Source organism: Trichoderma ghanense (genome assembly GCF_004382785.1).
Source record: "Trichoderma ghanense strain CCMA-1212 chromosome Unknown scaffold_0, whole genome shotgun sequence".
Taxonomy (NCBI): Eukaryota; Fungi; Ascomycota; class Sordariomycetes; order Hypocreales; family Hypocreaceae; genus Trichoderma; species Trichoderma ghanense.
The window spans coordinates 1,459,774-1,486,099 of NW_027395663.1; the positions used below are offsets into that span (position 1 = coordinate 1,459,774).

At 56.5% G+C, this 26,326-nt stretch overlaps 8 protein-coding genes across 8 annotated transcripts; 3 read left to right on the forward strand and 5 right to left on the reverse strand.

Annotated features, from left to right (window-relative positions):
- Nucleotides 1–640: 640 nt before the first annotated feature.
- CCMA1212_000510 (Autophagy-related protein 13) lies at nt 641–3,537 on the forward strand (the record flags this gene model as incomplete). Its single annotated transcript, XM_073697976.1, has 2 exons — nt 641–844; nt 916–3,537. The coding sequence occupies 2 exons, from the start codon at nt 641–643 to the stop codon at nt 3,535–3,537; spliced, it is 2,826 nt and encodes a 941-aa protein (XP_073563938.1).
- A 1,833-nt stretch (nt 3,538–5,370) lies between these two features.
- On the forward strand, nt 5,371–7,786 carry CCMA1212_000511 (Class E vacuolar protein-sorting machinery protein hse1; the record flags this gene model as incomplete). The annotated part of the gene is made up of 6 exons (XM_073697977.1): nt 5,371–5,413; nt 5,520–5,680; nt 5,828–6,595; nt 6,659–6,731; nt 6,788–6,994; nt 7,071–7,786. The coding sequence occupies 6 exons, from the start codon at nt 5,371–5,373 to the stop codon at nt 7,784–7,786; spliced, it is 1,968 nt and encodes a 655-aa protein (XP_073563939.1).
- A 266-nt stretch (nt 7,787–8,052) lies between these two features.
- CCMA1212_000512 (uncharacterized protein) lies at nt 8,053–11,515 on the forward strand (the record flags this gene model as incomplete). The annotated part of the gene is made up of 8 exons (XM_073697978.1): nt 8,053–8,059; nt 8,408–8,694; nt 8,755–9,178; nt 9,219–9,687; nt 9,963–10,086; nt 10,120–10,512; nt 10,588–11,295; nt 11,324–11,515. The coding sequence occupies 8 exons, from the start codon at nt 8,053–8,055 to the stop codon at nt 11,513–11,515; spliced, it is 2,604 nt and encodes an 867-aa protein (XP_073563936.1).
- On the reverse strand, nt 8,293–11,727 carry CCMA1212_000513 (uncharacterized protein; the record flags this gene model as incomplete). The annotated part of the gene is made up of 2 exons (XM_073697979.1): nt 8,293–8,685; nt 8,779–11,727. The coding sequence occupies 2 exons, from the start codon at nt 11,725–11,727 to the stop codon at nt 8,293–8,295; spliced, it is 3,342 nt and encodes a 1,113-aa protein (XP_073563937.1).
- Nucleotides 11,728–12,686: 959 nt separating this feature from the next.
- On the reverse strand, nt 12,687–13,460 carry CCMA1212_000514 (Nuclear transport factor 2; the record flags this gene model as incomplete). The annotated part of the gene is made up of 6 exons (XM_073697980.1): nt 12,687–12,809; nt 12,893–12,988; nt 13,052–13,123; nt 13,203–13,267; nt 13,367–13,381; nt 13,454–13,460. The coding sequence occupies 6 exons, from the start codon at nt 13,458–13,460 to the stop codon at nt 12,687–12,689; spliced, it is 378 nt and encodes a 125-aa protein (XP_073563934.1).
- A 786-nt stretch (nt 13,461–14,246) lies between these two features.
- CCMA1212_000515 (uncharacterized protein) lies at nt 14,247–16,112 on the reverse strand (the record flags this gene model as incomplete). Its single annotated transcript, XM_073697981.1, has 3 exons — nt 14,247–14,679; nt 14,756–15,747; nt 15,843–16,112. The coding sequence occupies 3 exons, from the start codon at nt 16,110–16,112 to the stop codon at nt 14,247–14,249; spliced, it is 1,695 nt and encodes a 564-aa protein (XP_073563935.1).
- A 991-nt stretch (nt 16,113–17,103) lies between these two features.
- CCMA1212_000516 (uncharacterized protein) lies at nt 17,104–18,985 on the reverse strand (the record flags this gene model as incomplete). Its single annotated transcript, XM_073697982.1, has 3 exons — nt 17,951–18,985; nt 17,499–17,851; nt 17,104–17,436 (listed from the first exon to the last, which is right to left on the reverse strand). Exons 1-3 carry the CDS (start codon nt 18,963–18,965, stop codon nt 17,104–17,106), a joined length of 1,701 nt encoding a protein of 566 aa, XP_073563932.1. The 5' UTR covers nt 18,966–18,985.
- Nucleotides 18,986–20,520: 1,535 nt separating this feature from the next.
- CCMA1212_000517 (Septation protein imp2) lies at nt 20,521–26,136 on the reverse strand (the record flags this gene model as incomplete). The annotated part of the gene is made up of 8 exons (XM_073697983.1): nt 20,521–21,481; nt 21,551–21,735; nt 22,600–22,730; nt 22,796–25,256; nt 25,326–25,612; nt 25,677–25,781; nt 25,841–26,073; nt 26,132–26,136. The coding sequence occupies 8 exons, from the start codon at nt 26,134–26,136 to the stop codon at nt 20,521–20,523; spliced, it is 4,368 nt and encodes a 1,455-aa protein (XP_073563933.1).
- Nucleotides 26,137–26,326: the final 190 nt, after the last annotated feature.

Genomic DNA, 26,326 nt, shown 5'->3' on the forward strand with positions numbered 1-26,326 from the left:
GGTGGCTGCAGCTGGGAATAGCAGCACAGCACAGCACAGCACGGCACGGCACAGCAACTCGTCTTTCTTCCCTTCTTCCCTTCTTCTGCTTCTCCCCTTCCGCCTCGCCGTCCTGGGCATTGCGATGCTGTAACGCTGCTCTGCCCATCCGTCCTCCACTCTCGTTGGCCCGTCTGTCTGCCTGCCTGTCCGCCGAGCCCATCAAGGCCCTTTCCCATCTGCTCGAGCTTCTCCCACCCCCTCTGCTGCCTGGCCAAGCTAGCCCAAGGTTGCCTTCATCCGCGGACCACGATTGACCAGTCATCGGCCTCAGTTGCCGTCAGGTTCGACTGTGTCGCATCCGCTGGGAATTGGGTTGGATTTCTTCGGTTGCCTTGCTGCCCGTATCGCCGGGTATCAGTCTGCTCGAAGCGCGAGCGCCGGCCTGGACGGGCCTCCCATCCCTTGGAACACGACAAGCTCTCGGAGTCAGCGCCCACGTTCAACGATGGAAGAGCAGTCTCGGTTCCAGCCCGACGCCCCCATCCGAGTTTGATCGACCGCCGTCTGCTTGTTTGCTCTCTCTGCTTTGCGAGAGCCGAGATAAGCTACGAAGCACCTCCTCCAGCCTCCTACACCCCTTGCCTTTCCTTGACCAGAAATGCATCAGCAAGCCCGTGTGCCCCCGAGGCTTGCCTCGCCGGCAAGGTCACCTATGCGATCCAACAGCGTGCGAGATGGTGTGGCGGGATCTCGGCCGCGCGCGGGATCGAATCTTTCTGCCCGGGAGTCTGCGACCTCGCCAACCATGGAACAGCCCGGACCGCCGGCCGAGTCAATAAAAAAGCTGGATCAGATTGTCCAGGTGCGTTGCATTGAGAGCTTTGTCCGAGTCATGGGGTTACCTCAATAGGCTGACTTGTGTTGTTTTGGCAGAACTTCCATACCAAGATTGCTTCTGTCGTCGTCGCTTCGCGTATGAAGGTCAAGCCGGTCCACGGCGCCAACGGAGCGCCGAGAATCAACAAATGGGTACGTCCCGGACTATCTGTGAAGATGGGAGAAGCCGTTGGGATTCTGACGCGATTACAACAGTTCCAGATTGAAACCGAGGAGATCGACGACTTTAAGGAAGAGCTGAGGATATGGAAGAACTGCGGCAGCCTCGAGAACCACCCTCCGCCGATGATTATCGAAGTGTATCTGGATGCGTCGACGCTCAAGGAGAGCCAGAGCCTTGTCATCATCGACGAGGACGGCAAGCGCTGGGACGTCATAGAGCAGCTCACCGCGTCGACTTCCTCGAACGACAGCGACTCGCTGACCACGATTAGAAAGCCCACAGAGGTGATACTCGAACGATGGCGGGTGGAACTCAAGGGGATCGCCGACAAGCCCATAGACGACTTTGGACCGATCCTGCCTACCATTTACAAAAAAGCCATCGTCTTCTTCCGATCCCTCTTCGTCGCCACAAAGCTGCTCCCGGCCTGGAAGTTTGCCAGCCAGGGCGCCGTCAAAAGCTCTCACCCCGCCCTGATCCCTCAATGCCGCATTCGCATGTCAGACCCGGACAGGTCAAGGCCCGACCTGCTGAGGAATTCGATCGATGGGAGGAGGGATGCAGTCACCGAGTACATGTTTGGAGATCTCGACGTGCCTGTAGGGAGACTCTGCACATCTGTCATATACCGCAATGACTGCACGTTCCGCGTTGACGACTCAGAGTCTCTTTTGAGTTCACGCTTCATGGGAGTAGACGAAAACTTCTTTAAGCCATCATTGCCCCAGCGACACATGGCCGAGGTGGGCTCGCTGCGGGACCACCGCCGGGGAGTGAGCGTGAATGACGTTCACCAGACATATGGTAGCCTGTCGACATTCCACGGTGATGGCCCCATGGGAACAAGTCCCCTCTCTGCCCTTCGTGCTGTCAAGCCGCCCGGCTCAGACACGAGCTCTCCCCCGGCATCATTCCCTCACCAAACCGACCCGGGAGCTGCGGTGCCTCATTCGCTGCCCATGTCGGGGCGAGCATCTGCGGCAAGGCCCGTGGTCCGGGTTGGTGAAGAGAGAAGAAGACCATCAATATCCTTCCAGCCGTTCAAAGCTGGCTCGCTCTCGGGATCTCCCGTTCCCCGGCACACTGACCCCGAATCGCCTGCGTCGCTCACCAGGCCCAGTTTGCCGTCTCTGCGACAACCAGGAAACCGATCTTCGCTGACCGCGGGCATGCCGGCCTCCCTCCGCGGCGGACCGGCCTCCGTCAACGCCACCGAGTCACCCATCGTGGGATCCCCACGCCCCGCCTCTGCCAGCCGGTACAGCAGCAGCTTCACGCACCGCAGAGGTCGCTTGTCGATTGGCAGCACGAGCCGGGCGGGTGACGAAGAGCAGAGCAGCAGCGGAAGACAGAGCTTAGCCTCCTCGACGGTGCAGCCGGGGTCGGGATTCCTTGCGGAGGTTGGGGCGGGAAGCTACAGCTCGCTTCAGACTGAGGAGGACGACATTTCCGATTTCCTCAAGGCACTGGACAGCAAGAAGACCCTCAAGTCCTTTGAACCGAACAAGAAGGGAGAGTCTGCGACGAGTAGGACAGTCGCCCAGCTGTCCAAGTTCCAGATGATGAGGGAATCCAACGCCGCGTTGACCGAGTCAATGACATCCTCCATGCAGCTCAATCGCTCCTCTACTGTCTCAAGCAGACAGCTGGCGAATCTCACTGGCATCGGCGGAACGATTTCGCTATCCACCTCGACCTCTCCGGGAAAGCCAGTGTCGCCGCACACGCCGCACACGCCCGCGATTCCATCTCGCCTGAGCGAGAACTCGATTATTGATTATGCCCCGACTTACAAGAGGGTGGAGCCGCCGGAACGAGAATCCCAGCAATCACGAGCAGCAGGAACTCAGGGACGGGGCACGACAACCCATGATGGAGTGACCGCTATTGATATCCCTCTATCCCCTAGACTGGGTGTCTATCACCGCCGATCAAGCTCCGTCGCCCAGCAAGTTCGAGCTGCGGCGGATGATGAAGAGGCTGACCTCCCGTTTGCTGCGCACCGAAGCATCAGTCTTGGGGCCAACGATCGGGAGCCGCCGACGCTGAGCACACTCCTCGGCCGACAAATGCGACTGGAAGACGAGTGTTCCGGCCAGCAGGAAGATGCGTCCAGTCCGCTTCGGCCGGCCACCGGCATTCAGACTGCCGAGTCCTCAGATGTGATACAGCGAGGCTCGGCGAGCGACACACCCCCTGATGGCTTCATCTCTTCGGCGCAACCAGGGTCTCCTTTCCAGCGACGGCGGTATCCGGGCATGGCAAGTGGCCGTCGGAGCACTCCGCCACATTCCTCTCGAGGCAGCTTCGTTGGGTCGTCCAGTAGGCTTGGCCGCCCAGACGACGAGGCCGTCGGCGAGGAGCCGCTGGTGTTTACGCTCTCCGAGATGGACGCTCTGGGACGGCGAAGCTTAGAAGAAGGTCGCGGCAGTGGATCCGTTGATCGACCCTCCTTTGAGCCACGAGGCACGACTCGAAGAGGATGGGCCGAGTGATTGATATCTCTGAGGGGTGACAAAATCTTGCTCTTACCAAGTGAAGACTGATCCTAACTGACTCGCTTGATTCATTACACAGATTGTTGATAGATTTGGTCATCTTTTGCTACTCCGGAACCCTCAGTGCCGGGTTTTTGAGACGGCAGCTTGTTTTAATGATTGATTTGGATATTTTCAATTGGCGGCGTTGACGGTTTCTTTCATAAAACATCTTGCTTCATCCCCCCTCTTTCTCTTTTCTTTTCTATCAATTTTCCTTTCTTTCCTCTATCTTTCTCAATTCAGTGTTTTCTTTTCTTTGGACAGTGGTGACAGATGGAAGCCCCCGACGCCGGCATGGGTGCTTGGAGTTACACTTTGATGCTCTACAAACTTTCTTCATCCTCTTCCCTGCTTGACTGGCGAGGGGGTTTGTTTATTCTTGCTGTGTTTTTTTACCACTTCTTACGGCCAGGGCAGAGTGAAAGGGGTGTGTATATATCGTCTGGTCGATGGCGGGACAGGTTGGATAGGCACCGCTGGGGGGCAGACAGACGTTTTTTTTTTGGCATGGTTTTTGGATCTACGATAGTGCTGCATTGGAGGGCATATGGAGCCTCGAGGCAATGTACAAAGTAGACGGTTTTTATTGACAGACCTGAGATTCAGACTGGTCCATGTGATGGCTCGTGGGTAGTGAAGACCTAACGTGGTTGACTGACTGATGAGCCGTATGCTTCGCACTTGATATTAATGGCCATGTGCATACGAGGCGCACAATTTGTCTCCAAGCATTGGTATATAAGCCAAATTGCTGCCTACGAAATAACAAACAAAATGCAGAGTTTTTCCTATAAGAATAACTGGGCTCAAAGAGAGCCAGCCCAGCCATTACCCAATGCCTTGCTGAATCCACTCTGATGGATCGACATGGCGGGATGAGGCGGTTCGAGGACGCGAAGGAGTGGCGTAGGAGTGGCGCGGCCAACCACGTAATCAGGTGCTGAGCCTCTGCAAGAAAGAGTGCGTCCTCCTAGGCGGAGTGCTCTCTACTAACCTTTGGTATTATAGGAACAAGCGTTGAAAAGAACTTAATCTTCAAAGGCTGATTGATGATGATGATCTACTAAGGGTTTGGAATTGGAGAAGACGAGAAGGCCCAGGGCTTGTAGATACCTAGTGGACTTGTAGAGGAGATGTCCGTACGCGGTCTCTGCTTCCGTTGGGCAGGTATCCGGGTACAGGTACAAGATGCTGCGGGTACGGGGGCCTTGATGCCTTTGCTGGGGCTGACGAGGCGAGCTGCCTCAGCGCTGCGCAGCCCATCAGTTGCCCAGGTACGATCTGTACTGCAGACCGTACTGCGTGAACCGGACAAGGTACATGTACCCGGTCATTGGACGGACGGAAGAGAAGAGGCTCAAAAAGTGTGCGCTTCCGCTGTCGTAACATCTACCAAAAGGCGGCAGCGAAGCACTGCACTGTATTGCATCAGAGTAGTACCTGATCCTGAACCTGACCCTGTAGTGCCTGTATGTACCCGCACCTGCCTGTCCATGCGACCACCAGCCAGGGCCTTAGTCTACGACTTTAAGCTTAGCACCTTCTGCTCCAACCCAGACTCGACAACCCTCCACGACTCTTCGCTCCTCTTGCCAACTCAGCACTCCATCGTCGACTTGCTTCTCCCCCCAACCGACAAACGACCTTCTTTCTTCTTCATCCAAGTCTCCCATCAGTTTCTCCTCCAGCGACTCCCCGCGATATCCTCTCGAGCGGCCGCCGTAGCCTCAGCGTTAGCACCTCAACCAAACAACGTCATACCTCTTCTAGTCGTCAGCAGCAGCATCCATGTTCCGAGCGGCGGCGGCTGGGCCGTTTGACGAGGTCGTCAGTGAGTTTCTGTCCCTGTCGCCAAAGAGAGACGCCTTTTGCTTCGAGATGGCTTCTGTCTGCGTCTTCATTCCCCTTTTGCGCCTTTACTAACGGGACCATCGCAGCCAAGGCGACTGACGAGAATCTGACGTCGGAGGACTGGGGCGCCATCATCGAAGTATGCGACAAGGTGTCTGGCGACCCCAACGGCTCCAAGGAAGCCGTCCAGAGCATGATCAAGCGACTCGCCCATCGCAACGCCAATGTCCAGCTTTACACTCTCGAGGTTCGTCTTGTGTTTTTTTCTTCCCATCCCTTTTCACCCTTTGCTTGTGCCCGCGGTCGGCATCATTTCCCCCCGCTCGCGACAGCGCCGAGGCCCGAGAGGCAAATACAGGAACACGCAGACTAATCTCTCTTGTCTCCCAACCAGCTTGCGCACGCCCTCTGCCAAAACTGCGGGAAGCAGATGCACCGCGAAATCGCCAGCCGAGCCTTCACCGAGGCCCTGCTGAAGCTGGCAAACGACCGCAACACCCATCAGCAGGTCAAGAGCAAGATCCTGGAGAAGATGCATGAATGGAGCGACATGTTCAGCAGCGACGCCGACCTGGGCATCATGAACGACGCCTTCCACAGGCTGAAGCAGAGCAATCCTTCGCTGCAGCCGCCCAGCGCGCCTCGGAAACAGGGCCTGACCGACCAAGACCGGCAGAAGGAGGACGACGAGCTGCAGATGGCCCTCCGGCTCAGCTTGCAGGACGAGGAACGCAAGAAGCCGGCCCAGGCCACGCCGGCCTCACAGGCCTCATCCAGCGGTCAGCAACAGCAACAGCAGCAGACGACTCCTGGATCAACGGCGGTGCCTTCCGGTACCACGGCTGCCACCGTCAGCAGGGTTCGCGCCCTCTTCGACTTTGTGCCCACCGAGCCTGGCGAGCTGGAGTTCAAGAAGGGCGATGTCATTGCTGTGCTGGAGAGCGTCTACAAGGACTGGTGGCGCGGCTCGCTCAGGGGGAAGACGGGCATCTTCCCTCTCAACTACGTCGAGAAGCTGACAGATCCCACGCCCGAAGAGATGCAGCGGGAAGCTCAGATGGAGGCAGAGGTCTTTGCCGAGATCAAGAACGTAGAGAAGCTGCTCACCCTGCTGAGCGCCTCGAACACAGGGCCGCGAGAGGAAGACAACGAGGAGATTTCGGTACGTATTGCATTCGAACTCGCATTGGAAGGCTCTTCGTTCGACTAACGTGATCCAATGCAGAAATTGTATCATCAGACGCTTGCCATCCGACCAAAGCTGATCAAGCTCATCGAAAAGTACTCCCAGAAGAAGGGTAAGCAATGCCCTGTTCCTTGCGTGCCGTTAAGCACGGGCTAACAACCAATGCAGATGACTTCACCCAGCTGAACGAGAAGTTCATCAAGGCGCGAAGAGACTATGAGGCGCTGCTTGAGTCGTCCATGTCCCACCCTCCGCAGCACAACTACCAACAATATGCTATGCGGCCTGCTCAAGCTTATCCTCCTCCAGGAGGCAACTACCCGCCCCAGCCCCAGCCGCAGGATCCCCAGAGATTTTACACCCCTGGGCCTCAAGGTTCGATTTCCCGCACGCTTCCGCACTGAGCAAAACGATACCCCCGTCAGCTCGAGTCGCTAACCGTTGGCATAAGGCCGCCCACAGTTCCAACAGACTTCTTCCCCGCCACCTAACTTTCCGCAGTCTGGCGCTCCTCCTCAGGCGTCCTCCCACCCTGCGCCAGCGCCCTTTTACGTAGCAGGGTCCGAGGTGCCGACCCATGCCGCCGCCGGTCAGCCGCCTGCTGCTCAACAGCAACAGTATCCTCCGAGTGACCACGGTCCTCGGATACCCGCCAATGGCAACCAGCCTCCCCCGCTCAACACCTCAACGTCGCCGTCTCAGAACTTTAATCCCTTCAAACAGCCTCCGAACCAGGGGCCACCCAGCACCTATGGCGCCCAGGAACTAGCCACGTCTGTCTACGATTCTCCCATTGCTCCCAACAACCCGACCTCTGCCGCTACCTTCTCCAGCTCTGTCTACTCACAGGAAGGCCCTGGGATGCCTCACCCAAAGGATAACGAGCCAATAGCTCCGTACAATACTCAACAACCAGCGTACCAAAGCTACCAGCCTCCTCAGCAAAACCCCTCTGCTCCTCCCGGCCAGGCCTCACAGCGCCCTCCCAACGTCATGAGCCCGCCACCTCTGCAGCCCAGCGGCGCTGCGTACGACGCCCGGCAGGGGCTGCCCAGTCAGTCAGCCCCTGGTTCCGGGCCGCAGTATAGGCCGTATGTGCCCCCAGGCTCGTCGGAACCTAGTGCTCCGGCTCCAAACGACTACTATCGCCAATCCGGCGTCTACTAAGCCGGTTTATGCGTGTACGTAATTTGTGGGAGAGCACGGCATGTTGATAAGTGGGATGATGACACAACAATATGGGAGCGAATTTCGAGGTCTTTTGTATTTCTTAACCGGGGAGAGAAGGATGTTTCTGATTGTTGCTTCAATCTTGTTTGGTTACATGAATTGAATGCCTAACCTAGCGTTGATATCAAATGGAAGGAGACGATAGTAGCAATAACCTCGTTCTTCGGCTGCTTTTCCTCTGGCGTTTTTGGTGAACAATGAAGATGCCGTGTGGATGCCCTCGATAGGCACCTTGCCATTTGAAACAGTCTACGCAGTCAAGGTACCGTCTGATAATGCTCGATATAATCTAGTCGAGGCTGTAAATAGCGAAAACCTCGCCCAATGCCGTGAACCCATTCCATGCTCATACAATCTTTACTCATAATTCATAACCCTCATACCAATACCAACTTCGTCCCTTCAATCTCACCTCCCCCCCCCCCTCTTAACCCCCTAACCCTCTACCACCGTCTCCCATACGCCCCATCCTCGACCCTTTTCCCCGCCTGCTGCCTCGCCCCCCTCCTCATCAAATTCGCCGCATCCCTCGCCCTCTTCCTCTCCTCATCCTCATAGCTATCCGCACCACCACCAGCGGCACCGCCATACGCCCCGTCATCCCCAAAGCGAGACGTGTGAATCGGGCGAAACAGGTCAATGATTTCGTTGAGCCCGAGCTTGAGCGCGCCCTTCTTGGAGCTCCCCTCGATTGTCTGCTCGGCGAGGAGGCGCTTCTTGTCTTGCAGGTCGAGGATGCCTTCTTCCACGGTTTGCTTGACGGTGAGCTTGTAGACGACTACGTCGACGGTTTGGGTGAGGCGGTGGACGCGGTCGATGGCTTGTTCTTCGACGAACTGCTCATTGTTTCACAACAATCATCAGTCCATCAAACCCCCCCACCATTATAATAACAGAGTTAAAAGGAACGAAAGGAGCCGAAAACTTACGGGATTCCAAAACGGCTCAATGATGATGACCCTCGTCGCGGCAGTCAGGTTCAGCCCCAGGCTGCCGCACTTGAGGCTGCACAGCAGCACCCGCGTCTTGTTGTCCTCGCGCAGCCGCCGCAGGCTCTCCTCGCGCGCGTCGTTGCGCATGCTGCCGTCGTAGCGCGTGAACGGGAAGCCTTCCTTGCGCAGGAACGGCTCCACCAGGTCCAGCATCGACGTGAACTGCGAGAAGACGATGAACTTGTGCTCGTGGGCCTCGGCGCGCAGAAGCTTGGTGAGCTCTCGGATTTTGGCGGAGGAGAAGAGCGGTTTTTTGCTCGTGGAGAGGTTCTTGTCCTCCTCTTCTTCTTCTTCTTCTTCTTCGTCTTCTTCCTCCTCCTCCTCCTCGTCCGAGGACGTATCTTCCGCGGCAAACGAGGCCTCTGAATCCTCCTCAGACTCAGAGCTGGCTTCGGAGTCGTCGTCAGAAACAGAAATGGCTCGTTTAGTCTTGGTGGAGCGAGACTTCGACTTCTTCTCACCAAGCGTCTGCGCCGCAAAGCTCTTCGTCATGTCGGCAATGGACAGCAACGAGTCCTCGTCCGACGACGCCTCGTCCACAGACTTGTATCCTTTCTCCTTTCGGGCCACCGAATCAGACACCACGAAGCTGTCGAGGTTGCTTCCGCTCTCGTCCCCATCCTCGTCCCCCTCGGTCTCGGAGTCCTCTGATCCAATAGAGTCTCCGCCGCCTTCTACGTTCTCGTCTTCCTCCCCTCCAGCCTTGCCGAGCCGTAGAGCTCCCCGCTCGCTACCCGAGACGATCCAGCTGCCTTCCTCTTCCTCTTCTTCTTCGTCATCGCTGTCAATGACGGCTCTGCGATTCCGATTCCGGCGCGCCTTTTGCCTCGGCTTTTCATCTGACTCGTGTGTCTGGCTGCCATCGTCTTCTTCATCATCATCATCACTGTCAATGACGGTATTGCGGTTTCGTGGTTTGCGTGACTTGCGCGCCGGCTTGCCTTCTTCTTCTTCTGCCTTCTGACGCCTGCCATGCTTCTGACTTACTCCCTTCTTCTTGGACTTGAGGGATGTAGACTTCGCAGTCTTCTTGGCTGACTTCTTCTCTGTCTTATTCACCTCCTCCTCACCGTAAAAGAATGCCAAATCGGAAGCACATTCAGCGCATTGGTCACTTCCAGATTGGCGCTCCTTCTTCTCAACCGGCCGACCACAGATGCTGCAGTCTTTAGTGCTGATCCCCATGCCAGAGAACAGATCGGCCACCGAATCGACATCGGTATCCTGCTGCTTCGAGTTCCCAGAGTCCGTTGACATCGCATCCTTGTCCTCGCCCAGCTTACCCTCGAGCAGCTTCGGGTGGTTGCAGGCCTGCCTCAAACGAAGCAGCAGCGTAAAGGCATTGGCGTAGCTGATCTTTTCTTTCATCATCCTCGTCATGCTTTGGTCGGCACGAGCTTCCAGCTTCTGATAGAACTTGCGCTCCGCAGGAGACAGCTCAGTGGCAACAGTGACCACCTTGCGGTTCGTATGTCTGAACCCGCCGATCGGGGCTGCGCCCTCGGCCGACGGCACTCCGCCAGGTGTGAGCGCGCCATCAACCTTCAAGATCTCCTTTGTGCGCCTCTTCATGAAGCAGCGCAGGAAGCTGTGAAGCCTTCGGAGGGCAATGTGGCCTTTGCCGCCCTTCATGGGGAGCTCAATCTGCTCCTTCCACGCCTTGATGTCGTCGTAGGGTCTGATGCGCAGAAAGCGGACGAGTGACTGCAGCTCCTCGAGATTGTTCTGCATGGGCGTCCCTGATAGGCACCAGCGATACTCGGATCGGAGGGCGCAGCAGGCCTTGGTGGCCTTTGCATTGCGATTCTTGATGGTGTGTGCCTCGTCGAGGATGACTCGCCACCAGTGAAGCCCAAAGCAGCCCATCTGATCATCGCCCTGCGACTTTCCGTGTTCAGAGACGAGGATTTGGTAGGTCGTGATGACAACGTCGTACTGCTTCAGATCCTCGGCGTGTTTTGTCCGTTGCGGCCCGTGGTGTACCAGCACCTTGAGCCCCTGAGTGCTGACGACCCTCTCCTTGAGTTCCGACTCCCATTGCCTGATCAATGCCAGAGGTGCAACAACGAGGGTCGTCTTGTCGATGCCCGAAAAGTGCCTCTTCCAGCCTGGCTCGTCCTTCTTTGGCTTCTGATTGAGGAGAATGAGGGATATCGACTGCAGCGTCTTGCCCAGTCCCATGTCGTCGGCGAGCAACCCGCCCTTGGGCACAGTTCCCTTTTTGACGGGGCCAAGCTCGCGGCCACGCATCCAATTGACGCCCTCTACCTGATGGGGGAGCAGCTGCACCTTGAGACCAGCCACGACGCCATCCTTGGCTATGATCTTGGGGTCCTTGGGCGCTGTGTCGTCCTTGGGCTTCTTCTCATGCGCTGGCGGCTGTTTCCCATCCACCTCGACGCCCTCATCGTCGTCGCCCTCTATGCCTCCCTCCAACAAGGCTTTCAATTCCTCGTTGGCCTTTGCCGGATCCGTATAAAAGACATCGCCTCCTCCATACCGTGGCGGCGGTACAATCATCGAGGCCGAAGCCGTCGTCGTCGTCGATGTCGCTGCCGAAGTCGACCCAACAGAGCTGAACATGGGCGGCGGCGGCGCCTTTCGAGCCTGGTACGTCGGCGCCCTGGGGCCCGCAACGGGAGTGTCGAGATGGTGCTCGGGGCGCGTCTTCTGACGGATGAAGATGTCGGCTTTCTGCTTACGAGAGGACATCATCTTGGTCGGGTGCCCAAAGGTGGGATGCGTCGTCGCGGCGTTGGCGCTGCCCTGGAGCGACGCCCAGCCGCCGATGACGGCCGAGATGTCGGTGTCGCTGTCGGGGGACTCGTCGCGCCTGCGGCCATTGTCGTCGGCGTGCTGCTTGGGCGCAGCTCGTTCCTTGACCATTGCTGGTCGTGGAATGTTGTTTTGGGGTGGATGGTGGGATGAACTCAAGTTGGTGATGGCGGGGCAAGGCTTCAAGGGTCCCGCGTTGGAGTTGTCATCGAATTGGGCCTTGACTTGGGTTCTCTATGTGAGGGCCGGTATCTGAAAATAAAGAAAGACTGAGGTTTCAACGGATGGAAAGAAACCAAAATTCAGGAGCCCTTATATAGGGACATGGTATGATATTCTGGTTGGGCTCTGGCTGCTGCATTCACGGGAACCCGTGCAGTTCGAGACACGGCCCCTTCACACCCACTCGATTCACTCTGTCACGACTCTTGGGTACCAAAATGCCAACAAAGCAAATCAACCTCAGCCAGCCATGACATAATTGCCCCAGCAACTGACACACACTAAAGACGCGGGCGTCCAGCAAGCCTATGCCAGACACTGTGGGAAGCAACCGGATGCCCACAGCTCACACAGTGCTCGGCACGGGGACTGGAGGAGCGGCCTGCCAGCACATTGGACTTGGCTGGCTATCTAGCATCCTAAGCCAGCAGTAGCAGCATAAATCGGTTCAAGTGTTAGAATCGTAGCCAGATATCGATAGTATTGATATCGACATGTAGCAAGAGAGGTAAATATATAGAGCCGCTCGAGGGCAAGACAGCCAAGAACCAAAGGGACGCTGGCCGGCGACTCTCATAGGAAAGCCATCACGTCATTAAAATGGCAACAAGTTGCATTGGACTATGCCTGAAAGCTTGAAATTTTCCGGGAAGAAATCTGTCTAAGGAGCTCATGACCCATAGACACGAGAATTGCACATCACATCTCTAACCATTTATCTGCTGTCCCTGCGCCCGACCCCACGTCCGTATCTTCACCTCCTGCGACAGCTCCTTCTACCGGCCATTACGCTCGCCACTTTCCACAAGCAACGTTCTTTTTTCTCTTCGTCAGGGGGGTTTCGGAGCTTAGTAAACCAGCTTGAAGATGTCGTTGTTGACGGTGAAGCCAGTGATCTCGCCGCCAGGGCCCTGAGCGACGCTGACCTTGAAGTTCTGGACAAAGTTTATCAGGTTCTCGTCCTCGTCAACCTAGAACCAGATATGTCAGTTTCGCCTTTTCCCCGGCACACTGCCCCTCCTCCTTCTTCTTCTTTTCTTGTGGAACTCGGTACCTTGAGCTTTCCTGTGACCAGGATCAGGAGATCGCCAGCGGCGAGCTGGGCGTCGAGGGTTGAGAGCTGGTGGCCGCTCATCTTGAAGGGAAGGCTCTACACGGCAGTTAGACGGAGCTCGTTCGGCGCATCCAGATCGCAGGACTCGTGTATGCGCACCGTCAGCTTCTCCAGGATCGCTTGGGAACCTTCAAACTTCTGAGACTCGAAAGTCATGACGGAGTTGGCGTTCTATGCTCCAACGTCAGTGGAAACGGCTCTCTTGCCTTCGCTATATCGCCCAAGCAGGACAAGTCGCAAAACCACGTACGTAAACGGCGGCGAGGCCCTGGATGTTGGTGCTCATGCCCGTAAAGAAGCCATTGACGAACTGCTCTGCCACAGGAGAAAAGATGCCGCGTTAGAAAAAGAGCTACCAGATCCAAGCCCCCCGGCCTGAACGACGGCGCAAACCGGGCGGAAAGGTTGACATACTGGCGATTTCCTCGACTGTTTATGCGGGCATGCGTGATTAGTACCGCTCCTGGCGCGCATCTGTGGCGGGGTTGATGCATGTCTTACTGGACATTTTGGCGGTTTTTGTGTTTTTATTCGGGAAGAGTTGCTTCGGGGGCGGGGAGAGAAACTGGCGAGCAGGTGTAAGTTTGAGGCGTACAGGCGGCGACCGCAGCTGGACGGACAGGAGATCGGGAGAGACGAACGGGTGGAGGTAGCGGCAGGATATATTTCGCAGGTTGAGTTGTCGCAAAATGTGCCCAAGGCTTTCGGGGGACGACAAAGACGTTTGAGAGGATGGAATGGTGGGGTAGGGAGAGGGACAGCACAGTGCCAGCATCATATTTTTCTCTCGCGGGGCCCAATAATGCTGCTTAAACGCATACAGCTCTCTCATAGCTGGGTAAGTGCATAACAGGTGGACAGGGAGCTCTGATATGTAGTTAAGAGGATGGTGCTCCATATCTTCAGCCGCAGAAAATTCGACAGCCTCATCTGAAGACCTTCTTTTCACAACCCTGGATTCCATTAGGGCCAGAACACCCAAACATCCATTTTACAATCACATCAACGTCGGTCGTGCAGATACTCGCATGATGGATCGATGTAAACCCCTAATGGTAAGTCAATTGCAATATCTGGCACTTGAAACCAGCTCAACTCCCTCGTCTTTCCTGATGATAAAACTTAAGAACGGCCAACTGAATTTCATGTTGAATTCTTAATCACCAACTTTTTGTCTGACACACACTTCCAAACCTCTCTTTCTCATGATCCTCCACAGCTACGCTCTGTACTCAAAGTCCGGCCGCTAACAGGATCACAACACAGCTCCCTCGCGCAAAAACCACCCGCTCCTTCACACGACCCTTTTATAGAGCACCTTGCCCTCAGGCATGGGATCCGTCCGACTCTCCATGAGCACCTCAACGCCCCATGCCTTCCCGTCCGCGCCCACCTTGAACTCTGCGGCCTGAAAATCCTTGAACTTGGTGCCGCTGTATATCGGCGCCGGTAGGTACACGATCCAGTGGTCGCCGCTGACATGGTAAAAGTGCATCGCGTACTTCCACGTCGTCTCCGGGCGATCGGCAACGAGTATCTTCTCGCCCGGCTTATCTGGGTGAGGCTCCTCGCGAAGCGTAATGTTGCCGTAGCCCGGGTCGTAGTATGTGCCCACCAGTTCGCTCGTGTTCAACGTAGAGGGCAGTACGGGATCCGGTCTCTCGGGGTAGAGCACGTCCACGGCGTTCTCGTACAGCCAGGTCAGCTTGTCCTGGTCTTCCTTCCACCTAGTAGCACACATTAGCAACCCCGTCGTCCGCACATGAGCACCTTCAGGGGGGGATGTCCATGTGAGGACTCAACTTCTTGGCGTAGTCAAAGCGATCCTCCTCGGGAACACCAAGCTTGTCGTCAATGAGCTTCCACCCAACAATCTCCTCCACGACATGGCACGTCGCCGTATTCCCAAACACCACCACCCCATACTTGGCCTCGGGGAACCAGTACACCTCGGTTCCGTAGGCGTGCATCCCCCCAGCATGAGTGTACACCACATGGCCCTTGTGCAGAGTCCTGATCCAGCCGAGCCCATACAGCTGCAGGTCGAAGCCCTTGCTGGGGGAGCCACCCCAGAACGCCCTCGGCGTCCTGATGTCCTTGTGAACCTCTCCAGACAGAGGTCCGGACTGCTGGATCAAGCTCTTGATCCACTTAGCATAGTCCAGAGCGTTCGATATCACAGATCCGGCGCCGCTGACCTCCGTCAGAGTCATATACGCAATCTCCTTATACTCCCCCCTCTCATAATCCCACGCATACCCAGAAGCCAAATGCTCCCGCGCATCCATCGCACTCTGCAAATCGAAAAACGTCGAATCCATCCCCAACGGCCCCCAAATCACCTCCCTCAGCACCCGTCCAAGCCACTTCCCCGTCACCGTCTCCACGACGTGCGACAGCGTCGCGTACATCAAGTTGCAGTAGTAGCTCGCCTGCCTCGGCTCCGCGGCCAGCGGCAGGTTCCTCAGGTTGCGCACCACGTCCCTCGGCGTCGCCGGCCTTGTGCCGCCGTCCGCGACGCGGAGGAGCGACCCGTCGTGCCGCGGCATGCCCGTCCGGTGGCTCACGGCGTCGTCCAGCGTGACGTGGTTCGTCGCCCACTCGTCCTGCAGGACGAAGTCGTCGCGGATGAGGGCCGAGATGGGCGTCGACCAGCCTCCTGCCAGGGAGGAGTGGTTGCCCGAGTGGATGAGCGCGGATAGGACCGCTGCTAGGTAGGCTTTTGTCGTCGAGGCGCCGTACCAGAGCGTCTCGGGGGTAGCTGGGACATCCGGCAGCGTTGCATATCCATAGCCCTACATGCATGACAACATGATTCAGAAGAATTACTCAATACAATCAATCATCGCACAACCTTGGGATGAAAAGGTGGTGAGGAAGAAAAACGCACCTCGGCATACACTTCATCCCCATCGATAACCGCCACCGCGATACCAGGAACCTTCCACTTGTCCAGCTGCTCCCTCACAAAATCCCCAAACTCCGCCGTCAAGGGACTCTCGTTTGCAGAAGCGGGCTCGTACTCTGAGAACGGCTTCTGCTCGCTCTGTTGCCGGCTGTCGACGTCATGGGAGTACGCCGCTGCGATTACATGATTGCCTGCCGATCCCACGACGGCAAAGGCGAGAAGAGCTGGGAGGAAGCGCAATAGTTGGCCCATGGCTGATGAGGTTGTGCTCACCAAGAGGACCCTTGTCTTTATTTTCACTTCTGCTCTCAAGCACAGAGATGAAGCGTTACGGTCCCGTATTCTGCAATGCCAACGACTTACACATAGCTTATATACATAGAAGCCGGCGGCTGTAGTACCCCGCGCCTTGCGTAAACCTCGAATCCTTCGCACGACATCACGCCGAGATGACAACCAGAGTCATGGTAAATCAGGCACTCTGACACAAGCACGCCGAAAAGGGCAGTAAACTTCGTAAGCTCATAAGAACACTGCTTGCTCATTTCACAGAGTTCTGGATATATAAAAAGGGTACAAAAAGAGGAAAAGGCCGGGCTAGTCGACGCTTTGATAGCATCATCGCCAGAAACTAGACAAAAGGGAGAAAGAAATCATAATTTCTGACGCACTCCTCTAACCGTCTTTTCTCTTCTTTCCTCAAGTTCACCGTAAACTATACCCAACCTCTCAAGCGATCCCGTCGAGTCGTGTACTAAGAAAGCGCTGGGTGAGCAAAGCACCACTTGCGAGGTCATCGCTATTGTCTATATCAAGGAGAATGCAACTCCAGCCGACATAGCCCAGCTCTCAGCTTAGCAGCCTATGCAGAAGTTCTCATCAAATGCCGCCGTGAGAGCATCATGCATCACCAACGGACATCTCGAGGCTCCGGGCGCCCTCGTTGTTTCCGTCCACATTTTTATCCGACTCTCCCTTTTACCAAAACCAGTAAGAAAGAAAAGATAAATCAATATACTAGGCGTCAATCGCATCCAGCGGATCGTTCGTACATCATGGTCCATTCCTATAGGGGGCGTGTTGATCAAAAGACTGGTGATTGTCGTTCGGTCAAGGCCGGCTCGCTCCTGATGCATCGCTTGGTCATTCCAATAAACAAGTAATTTGTTGAGATGATAATTTGACCTTTGTCAAACCCCTCCCCTGAGTGACAGTATGCTTTGGCAATTCGCCGCCACTACCACTACAGTTCCTCCTCGTCGTCTATTTTGCTTTCTGGCTTCGTGGCTGCAGCCACTTCTTTGTCTGGAGACCCTGGTTTGCTGGAAACGGCGGAGTCCAGGGCAGCACTCAAGCCATGCGCAGCAGAGAACCTGTCCCCAATATTGCTCTGCTCGGCGCTTGGCCGTGCCTTCTTGAGCGGACTGCCAACCATTGCCGCAGCGAGAGAGTCGAAGTTTGGCTGCAGGCTCGAGTTTGGTGCTGCCAGAAATGCTGGATCGGCGGGAGAGTCGGTTCGTTGGGAGGTCTCCGGGGTGGAGTTCGCATCTGGATCGGCCGAATGTGCCCTCTTGAGCTGTTTGAGAATCATCACGTCAGTATCCACTTCGGCCCAGTGTGCAAAGGGGTCGGTCATACGTGTATGCGGTTGACGCCATCTGCCAGTTCGCCCTGGAATTTCACATCTTCTGGTGCCAGCTTGGTGCTGGTTTCTTTGTCGGCCACTTCCTCCAATTTGCCAAGGAATTCGCTTTCCTCGTCGTCGTCATCGCTGTCGTCGGCGGCATTGCCGTTGCTCTTCTTCCTCGCCTTTCTCCGCCGTGCTTCTTCGGCTCCTTGGTCTCGGAAGGCGGAGAATCCGACTGTGCCGCCGGCCTTTAGAGGTCCGAGGTTGGAGAAGTCTATCTGGCCTGATCGCCGTTTAGCAGCGAGAGCAGTCGCCTGGGGGTTGTTCTTGGACGACTGGAGGACACCAATCTTTTGCAGTTGTCCTAGGTGAGTGTTAGCTGGAGGAGTTGGCGGATAAAGAGAGCAAAGAGAGGTGAAAATCAATAAGGAGAAGTCATCAGAGGAAAAGAGGTAAAACTTACTTTCGCCACGATAGAAGAATGTAAAGGTGGCATAAGGCTTGTCAGGACCGTCGATTCCCGTAACGGTCTGGGTGCTGATCGTCTTGGGATCGAGCGTCTTGGGCTTGGCAAAGCTCGTCGTGTGCTCAACATCTGCGTCAATTCCGTTCCCATTCTCGTACTCGTCATCTCCGTCGTGTGCGTCGAACTGGGGAGAGTATTCTCCCTTCTTGATCTCGCCTGACGCCAGGACGCGGAACATGGCCACCTTGATCTGGCCCGTCGCCTCTGGAGGCTCGTCGTCGTCATCAGACCAGGAGTCGGAATCGTCGTAGACCGCTTCGATGGGCGAGGCCTCGTCGCCATATCTCAGAGTGCTCTTGCGCCCATCGGCATTGGTGCTCGAGTTCCCCTCCAGGGTGGCAGCCTGTCGCCGCCGCCTTCTTTCAAACTTCTGGCGTCGCTTCTCGAGCTTTTCCGCAGCGTCGTGACCCTTGAGGTCCAGGCCGTTGAGCCAACGCTCGAGGCCAACCTCGCGGAAGAGGAACTCGCGCTCGGCCAGGCCGCCGCCTTCGGAGTCGGGCACCTGGACCCAGCGGCTGTTAACCCAGGTCTCCTCGCCGGGACGGAGCAAGGTGGCCACCTCCTCCTTGCCCCTCCCGTCAAAGTAGATGTAGGCCGCAATCGTCTCGTTTTCGGAGTTTGTCAAGGGCATGTAGGGAGCCACGGCTCCGGCGACCCTGCCTCGCTCATTCTGGGAGCCGGGGTGGAGACCGCCGACGAACTGCGGCTTCGGGTACGGATTGGACTCGGACGGCTTGGGGGCCGAGTAAGGAATGGGCAGGCCGGGCGTCAGCAGCGTGATGGAGATGGCGAACTTTGCGGGCTCCGGCTTGTTGCCCGCGGCGAGCGTCGGCTGGGGCACGGGGATGTAGGTGCTGATGCGAGACAGCCTCGACTGCTTCTGGATGCCGTATTCGGGGAGCGGAGCCGAGTTGGCATGGATGCTCACCGCAATACCCTTGAAGCAGGGCATCGTAGCGGGAAGGACGAGGGCTTTTGTAGGTGGTGTCGGGCGGTTGGGCGGTCAAAGAGCTGGTGGTTGTTGGGGAGACGAGGGAGAGAAGCTGTCGAGGGCGAGGGCGGTGGGGATGGAGGAGACGGGCTAAGCTTTTGGACTCGAAGCTCCGACGTTCACCAGCTCTCCATCGCCTGTGTCGAGCGAAGTGGCGTGAATGCGGGCGTGCGTTGCGCACAGTAGATGAGGGGCAAGAGCACAGGGCAAAAGCAGGGTGAGAGCGCCGGGGAGGACCTGAGGCTTCACGATGGGTTCGACACGCAAAAGAATTCTGCTACAGCCAGGTGTTGTTCATGTTCTCTCCTACTGTAGGTGCCGTAAATAAGCACCCGAGGACGGGCTTCGCCAAGTCAATCGACTTGGCAGCGGGCGAATGGGGGGGTTGCCGTCCCGCCGCAGCGGATCATCTCTTGGTCCGGGGCACCCACGGAACACCTCAACCACCCCAAAATGGATCCCCAGCCCTCTGTTTATTGCATTTTTGGGCGCCAGCCACTTGGCAGCTGTCCACCTCCTCAAGCAAGGCACAGCGGGAAGTACAAGGCTGTACCGCTCACGCATGAATGCCACGGCATCAAGGCCAGCTCATACGTACAAGTACCAGTTATTGTTTTCCATCGCAAACTGGCGCATGTGCTGGCACTTGACTCGCAGGCTGCTAATGCGCTGATTGTGCCCTAATCTACATGGATGAATGATAGCCTTGGAGCGGAGTGCTGCAGCGTCCACCAGCAAACTGTCCCGCGTCCCGTGGCCGGTACCCGTAGGATCATGCAGCCTAGCAGCGCCACTACAGCACATCACTGGCAACCGACGTTCTAAGTACCTCGGTGATACCCGCCAGGGAGCCCCGACGCCGCTTCCCGCAGGGTCCTACGGAGGTATGCTGTGTCTCTCAGAGCCTTGTTGCTTGGGATGACACTCACGGGCTCGCACCTAAGCAATTCTTGTTAAACGCTTCGTACTTTGTGTACAATCCAGGCCATGAGCGATTAAAGTGACCTGAGTCACAGAGGAGAAAGCACTAGAAAATTACAGAGGTTGTAATATCACACTGAGAACATTCGGCGCTTGGAGCAAAAGTTACGATTGTTCTGCGTCATGACTCTCCCTACAGCAATATCGCGAGCCACTTACTTCACGTCAGAAGCACGCTTAACCACACAGTGGCCGGCTCTTCCCGCCAGCTGGACGTTGAATATGGACAGCTCGCTAAGCTGGCTAACGGCCTTATATCCTAATGCCGTTTCAATAAGCCTCGACGATGTGAAGTTGATAAGAGTTGAGGTTATTCTATAAGCTTGCCCACATGTGGTCTTCAAGTCGGGGCGCCGGCGAGCCACTACAAGCACAGCACCACCTGATCATTCTATGAAAACTGAAGAGAGAAATGACAAGTCGAAAAGAGCTTAAGGATGCAAAAGACATAGGAACATCATCGCATTGCTTGAAAATTCGGGGTATCCTGATCAAGAGTGCCATGCCGCAGACAACGCAATACTCGCTCTTGCCGCTACTCCAGCCGTGACCGTGACGACCTCTTCCGAACGCTGCCGCTTGCCTCTCCACTGTAACTCGTCCCGATACCCGAATCGAGAGCCGATTTATCACCGCCATCATCATCTTCGTCATCAGCCTCCTCTCCAGCAACGGGAATCTCGTGGAGCGGTTGTTTGTGCTCCTCTTCGTCCTTGACGTCTGGCTCATGCTTCAAAGCCGGTTGCTTCCCATAAGTAGGGAACTGTTGCGGATAATCAGATCCGTCATCCCCTTCGTTGTCCTCGCCTTCATCCTCGGAGTCAGAGAAGCCTTCGGTTGTAGCGCGGCGATGGCCTTTGCGGCCCTTGAGTTCCAAGTTGCCGGACGACGCGCCCAGCAGAGAACTTAGGACGGCCCAAGCAACGCTCATGAACGCGAGCTCGCAAACCCAGAACAGCATCGTAAAAGTGATGAAAGTCAAAAGACGATAATGGAACATGAGCCACCGAAGACCGCTGAGCTGCGCAGTCATCGTCAGGGAAGCGCTGTAAATCTGGATCCCCTGCCCCGCCTCCACCTCCACGTACGCCCACGAAGGAATCGCAGAGTCTGTAGGAAAGGCGACGCGTTCCGCCACCGGCACTTTTAGAACGCAGGTCTGCGCTGCCGGAACGATCAAGTGATAGAGCAGGAACAGAATGCGAGAGGCCAGAGACACCACGGGATCAACGTACGGGAGCAGAGCCGGTCTGCGCGAGCTGAACAGCACGTTGCTCTGCTCAAAGTCCGAGCGGTCGTTGGCAAATCTTCGGGCGTCTGCGGCCAGTGCAGCGCTGTCCTTCGCATCCAACAGATATAGGCTGATCATAAAGTTCCCTCGCTCGACATTCGGCGGAGATCGCGGCATGGAAAGGGTGACGGAGATGTCGTAGTCTTGCTGCGACTTGAGCATTGGGGCGGCGAGCGCCGCAACGCCGTATGGATGAGAGCTCAGCCTAGGATATCAATCGTTAGCGTCTACTCCAGTGAACCATCGCAGCAACGCATCGAGTTGTTCTACCCACCCATATTGTAGATGGACCGGCGTCGTGACAAACTGGTCGGGCACAAAGTTCTGGAAGAAGAGCACCGAGGCAACGGCGGCCAGGCAGAGCAGCGTCACGGCTCCCGACACGAGCAGCACGGTGTTGACGACGGCCCTTTGGACGGGCTTCGAAGTGACGACGCGCGCAGTCTCCCGGAATGTTTCCTGGTGCACGCAGCAAGCATTAGCCCGGGGCAAGAGGGCGCTTTGCAGTGGGATGGAAATACCATGGCTATACCCGGGATGGTCACTCCATAGACGATGAAAGCTTGATTATGGGACGGAGAATGAAGTCCCCATGAAGTGCCGAGGGCATGCGCAGAATTGCAACAGAAGCTTTCCTCCACCTTGGTACGTGTAGTAGATTCTGAGACGTTGATTTGATTTGAGAGGAGCTCCGTTGCATGTGATCAACATGACGTCCTAGCCTATCGCCTATACTTCCCCACTACTTTCCCCTGAGGATTCCGTAGCCTTTTCCACGCAGCATTGGCTGGGTAGCATAAGTACCGCCTGGGTACATCGAGGTTATTACCACATTGGGCACATAAACAGCTTCATTGAATTCGAGGCCCAGCAAATTCTGAACAATTCTCAACTGCAGACTAGGTAGGTAGGCATACCTACAAACAACCGTACAGTCGGGCATTCACCTCAAGTACTCTTCTCTACAATCAATTCGAAGGAGAATATCATCTCTCGCAAGTTCCAAGCACACCAACGGAAGAAGAAGGAAACGAGTGACTGCAAATATCGTCGAGCCGAACCACTATAAACGAAATTCAAACATGGACAGTCGGATGTCAGGCATTTTTGCGAAAATTGCAAAAACATCATCAAATCATATACAATCAATCAAGCCATAAACAGACACGTCGTGTTGATCGTTCAGAATAAAAGGGGGTCCAGAGAAAGAAAAGAAAAGAACAAGATAAGGCAAAAGAATAGCCGCCAAAAGTCGCAATAGCCATCCGTCGCGTCGTCAAACAATCAGCATGGCTGAAGGTAGTTGCTTGGGACCAGCCCAACTTGGCCGTTTCCGCCGTGGACTTCTGCCTCCCACCAGCCGTCATCCTGATGACGAAAGACGGCTAGGTAGTCGCCTTTAGCGAAGCCAAGTTCCTCGGGAATAGCGGCCTGATACATGTACATTGCGCGTGCTGGAGAGCTCATCAGTCACTTTGCTTCAAAGGTCAAGACGAGAGAGAGGAAGAGATAAACATACCCATATGCAGGATTGGCCGACCGTCTCGAGTATACTGCCGCGATGGATCAGCGACACTCTTGCTTCGCTGATGCCCTCCGTCGTACAGGCCCATGGCGCGAGAGCCGGGCCGCATAGAGCTTCGGCTTCTTGTCGAACCGTATCGATCATCGCCGGCCAGCTGCATCGCCATTTCCGAGCCACTGTAGCTGCTCTGCGGACGGCTCTGAGGTTGGTTGTAGTCGCCTTGATATGGGTTCGGCGAGGCACCTCGGGTCGAGCCTCGAGTCGATCCGTGGGGCGAGGCTCCGCGGTAGTATCCTTGGTTCTGCTGCGCCAGACTGGTCTGAGAGCCGTTTCGGCGGTGGTCGTGGTAAGGGTTTGGCGACACCGAATTGCGACCCATCTGCCGAGGATCGTTGCTCATGCGCCGTTGAGGTTGAGGGGATGCACCGCGGTTGCCGCCTGGAGAAACCGAGCCTGACGCGTCGTTGCCTCGAGTGCCAGGGCGAGAAATCGGCGATGCAGGGTTGCTTACAGATCCCCGGCGGCCATCGTCGCCAAAGATGCTCCTTGCCTGGCCCGTGATCTTCTGGGTAGCCTCCTTCATGGCCCTAGACGTTACGGCTGGAGGGGGGACGCCCAGTCTTGTCACCTGAGTCTGTGCCTGGTAAGAGGGCGGTGGTGTTCCGCGAGTGGCTGCAGCAGCATCATGGCTCCCAGGGGCTGGGAAGGCCCGCGTCATGGCAGCCTCGTTGGTAGGAACCGGGGTGGAAATGCCATGATAGTGGTCTGCTGACATTCTCATCGAGGCTTGCTTGTTCACGTTGACATTCTTGAGCTCTGCCAAGGCAGCCGCGATTGGGTCCGCCGGCTCAGCCTTCTGTACCGGCTGCTGAGGCTTCTGTCGATTGGTGTCTGGCGTCGTCACCGGCAGAACATTCTGGCCGACACCGAGAGCCAGGCTGGCATTGGCATCGATCGGTTCCGGGCTGGCGGTCCGTTCCTTGAGCAGATTCCTAGTCTGCGGCTCACTGTTGGCGCCGTAGGGCTGAGGCCGACGCAGAGGGCCGGTCGAGGTCTGAGACTGAGACGGGTGCCAGGTGTTTCTGTTGCCGGGCTGTGGACTGCCGGCGGCGGCAGCAGCCTGCAAGTCCTTGGTGCTCTTGCGCCTGAAGGGGCTGTGGTTCTGGAAAAAACCACTCTTCTTCTTGAGCATCCGCTTGTCGGGGCTCGCTGAGGTCGGCGGATCCTGCTTGACTGGGGACATTTTGCCGGCTTGGGGCTCCTGGCTGGAAATCGACGTTGGGTCCGAATACTCGCTGCGGGAATCTCGGCTAGAGGGTCTCGCAGACTGGATCTGGGGGCTGCTGGCCGACGGGGCCCCAGGGCGGCACAACATCGTCATTCCATCCTTAGGATATGGATCATGGGGGGTTGTCGGCTTTGGAGACTGGTGCCGAGTATCGTATGGCGAGGGAGGCTGTGAGCCCGTCTGCGACCTTCGGAACTGATCCTCTGCCCCCGGTGGTTGTCTCCGGTACTGATCGTCGGCCCCAGGCTGCTGCCGTCGATATGGGTCATCAGCCGCAGGCGGCTGCCTTCCATACGGCTGCTGCTGTTGGTGTTCCTCGGCAGGAGGTAGCTGCCGACGATGCTGGTCGTCCGGAGCAGGTGGCTGCTGTTGTTGTTGTTGTTGTTGTCGGCGATACTGATCCTCCACCGCCGGCGGCTGCTTTCGATAGCGATCATCCATGCTTGGGGGTTGCTGTTTGCGATACGGGTCGTCCATGGATGGTCGTCCGGCGGCAAGCAATTTCTGGGGGCTCTTCTGAGGAGTAGAAGCGCCCTCACGACCAGTTGGCTTGGGGGGAGGTCTGTGGGCCAAATCGTTTGCCAGCGCAGAGTTGGGGTCATGGTGAGACTCGAACGTAGAAGGCTGGGGCGACGATGAGCGGAAGGCCGGGTTGATGCTCCGAGGAAACTGCGCCACGGTATAGTTTTCGTCTTCGGAAGCCTCAGATTGAGTGTCGTGAACATCGCCACGGACGAAGTTGATATACTTGGGAGCCTCGGGAATCTCTTGACCTGTGCCACGCTCAGTTATGAAGGTGATGATGTCAGTCTCAACATCCATGCTCTCGAGGGAGAGCCGGATCTTCTCGCAAGAAGCGTCATCGCTGACACACACCGTCGAGGCGATGTTGGCAAAGGTCCAGAGGCTGTTCTTGGTGAAGTCGAGCCGCTCTTCCTCGAGGTCCTGGAACTTGTCGGCAGCGGCCTTCCACTCCCTGTTCCATCGAGTGGTGGTTTCCTCCAAGACCTTGACAGCGTTCTCGTACTCGGTGTTTGACGCCGCCAGGCTGACTTGCGTCTTCTCCAGCTTGGCCTTGTTTCGCCGCTCTTCCTGGCCCATGACCATGTGGCCTTGTGCGAGATAACCTTTAATTTTCAAGCATTCTTGTTCGTATTTGTCTCGAGTCTTGTCAGGGGTCAGTTATGAATGCACCTTGAATGGGTAATAATACCCTGACAACTGCGCCTGCCTCACCTTGTTGACATGATTCGTTTGTTGAATCTTGACCTTGAGCAGCTTCTCGACCGTGTTCTGAACAATCTTTCGCCGTTCCTTGATCCCTCCCGCGAACGCGGCCAGCGGTTCTTCGAGCTCCGTCTTCATCTGCGCAGCAATGTTCTGGTGTTGCTTGGCCATGGCCTCGAGCTCGCTGCGGACAGTATCCAGGGAAGCCTTCAACGTTCCCGTCTCCTGGGACCCCAGATTCTTCTTGCTCAGATTCAGCAGCTTTCGGGAGTACTCGTCTTCGATCGCGGCTCGGACTGTTTACATCACAAAGTTAGCATCACGCCTGGCAGCGTACGGGGGCAGGTCGTGTGTCCTCACCGCCATAGAAGTTCTTGAGCTCATCGCAGGTCTGCTTCGAATTTATCATTCGCTCCAGGAGGGGGCCGACACCAGCATCGTCTTTGCCCCAGAAGTTGTTGGCAACTACATCGAGACAACTGTCAGCATGCTGTGCTCCGGGCGCGGGTTCGCGATGCACTGACATGACATGGCAACGGCCGGGGCGTCAGTAATGGCGGCAGGCATCTTGCCCTGCGGCCCGAGGGGGTGAGTGGATGCCAATTCGAAGGATGGAGGCCGAAGCCGTCGCTGGAGACAGTAGAGAAGCTTTGGTGCTCGTTGCGACTTGGGGAGCCAACACGCAACCGGACAGGCGTTGCAGATGCAAGATGCACGATGCGCGTAGTTGCGGCGGGTATTGTTTGCGTATAAGAGGCTGTAAGTCCCCTGGCAGCACCCCAATAATGCGGCCACAAGCGCTGTACTTGCCTTACCTCATGCCTCGAGTGCGCTACTAGTTTGCAAGTGGCCGGTGCGTGTTGGCCGGGCAACGGAGCCGTAGCCGCGTCACGTGATATTGCGACCCGTACCTGATGGCCCAGCCCAACGCGGGCTGCCACCCTGTCATGACAAAGGCGGGCTACGATTCTTTCTGCGGCACTGCGACAGCCTCTCGCACTTCATCCTGC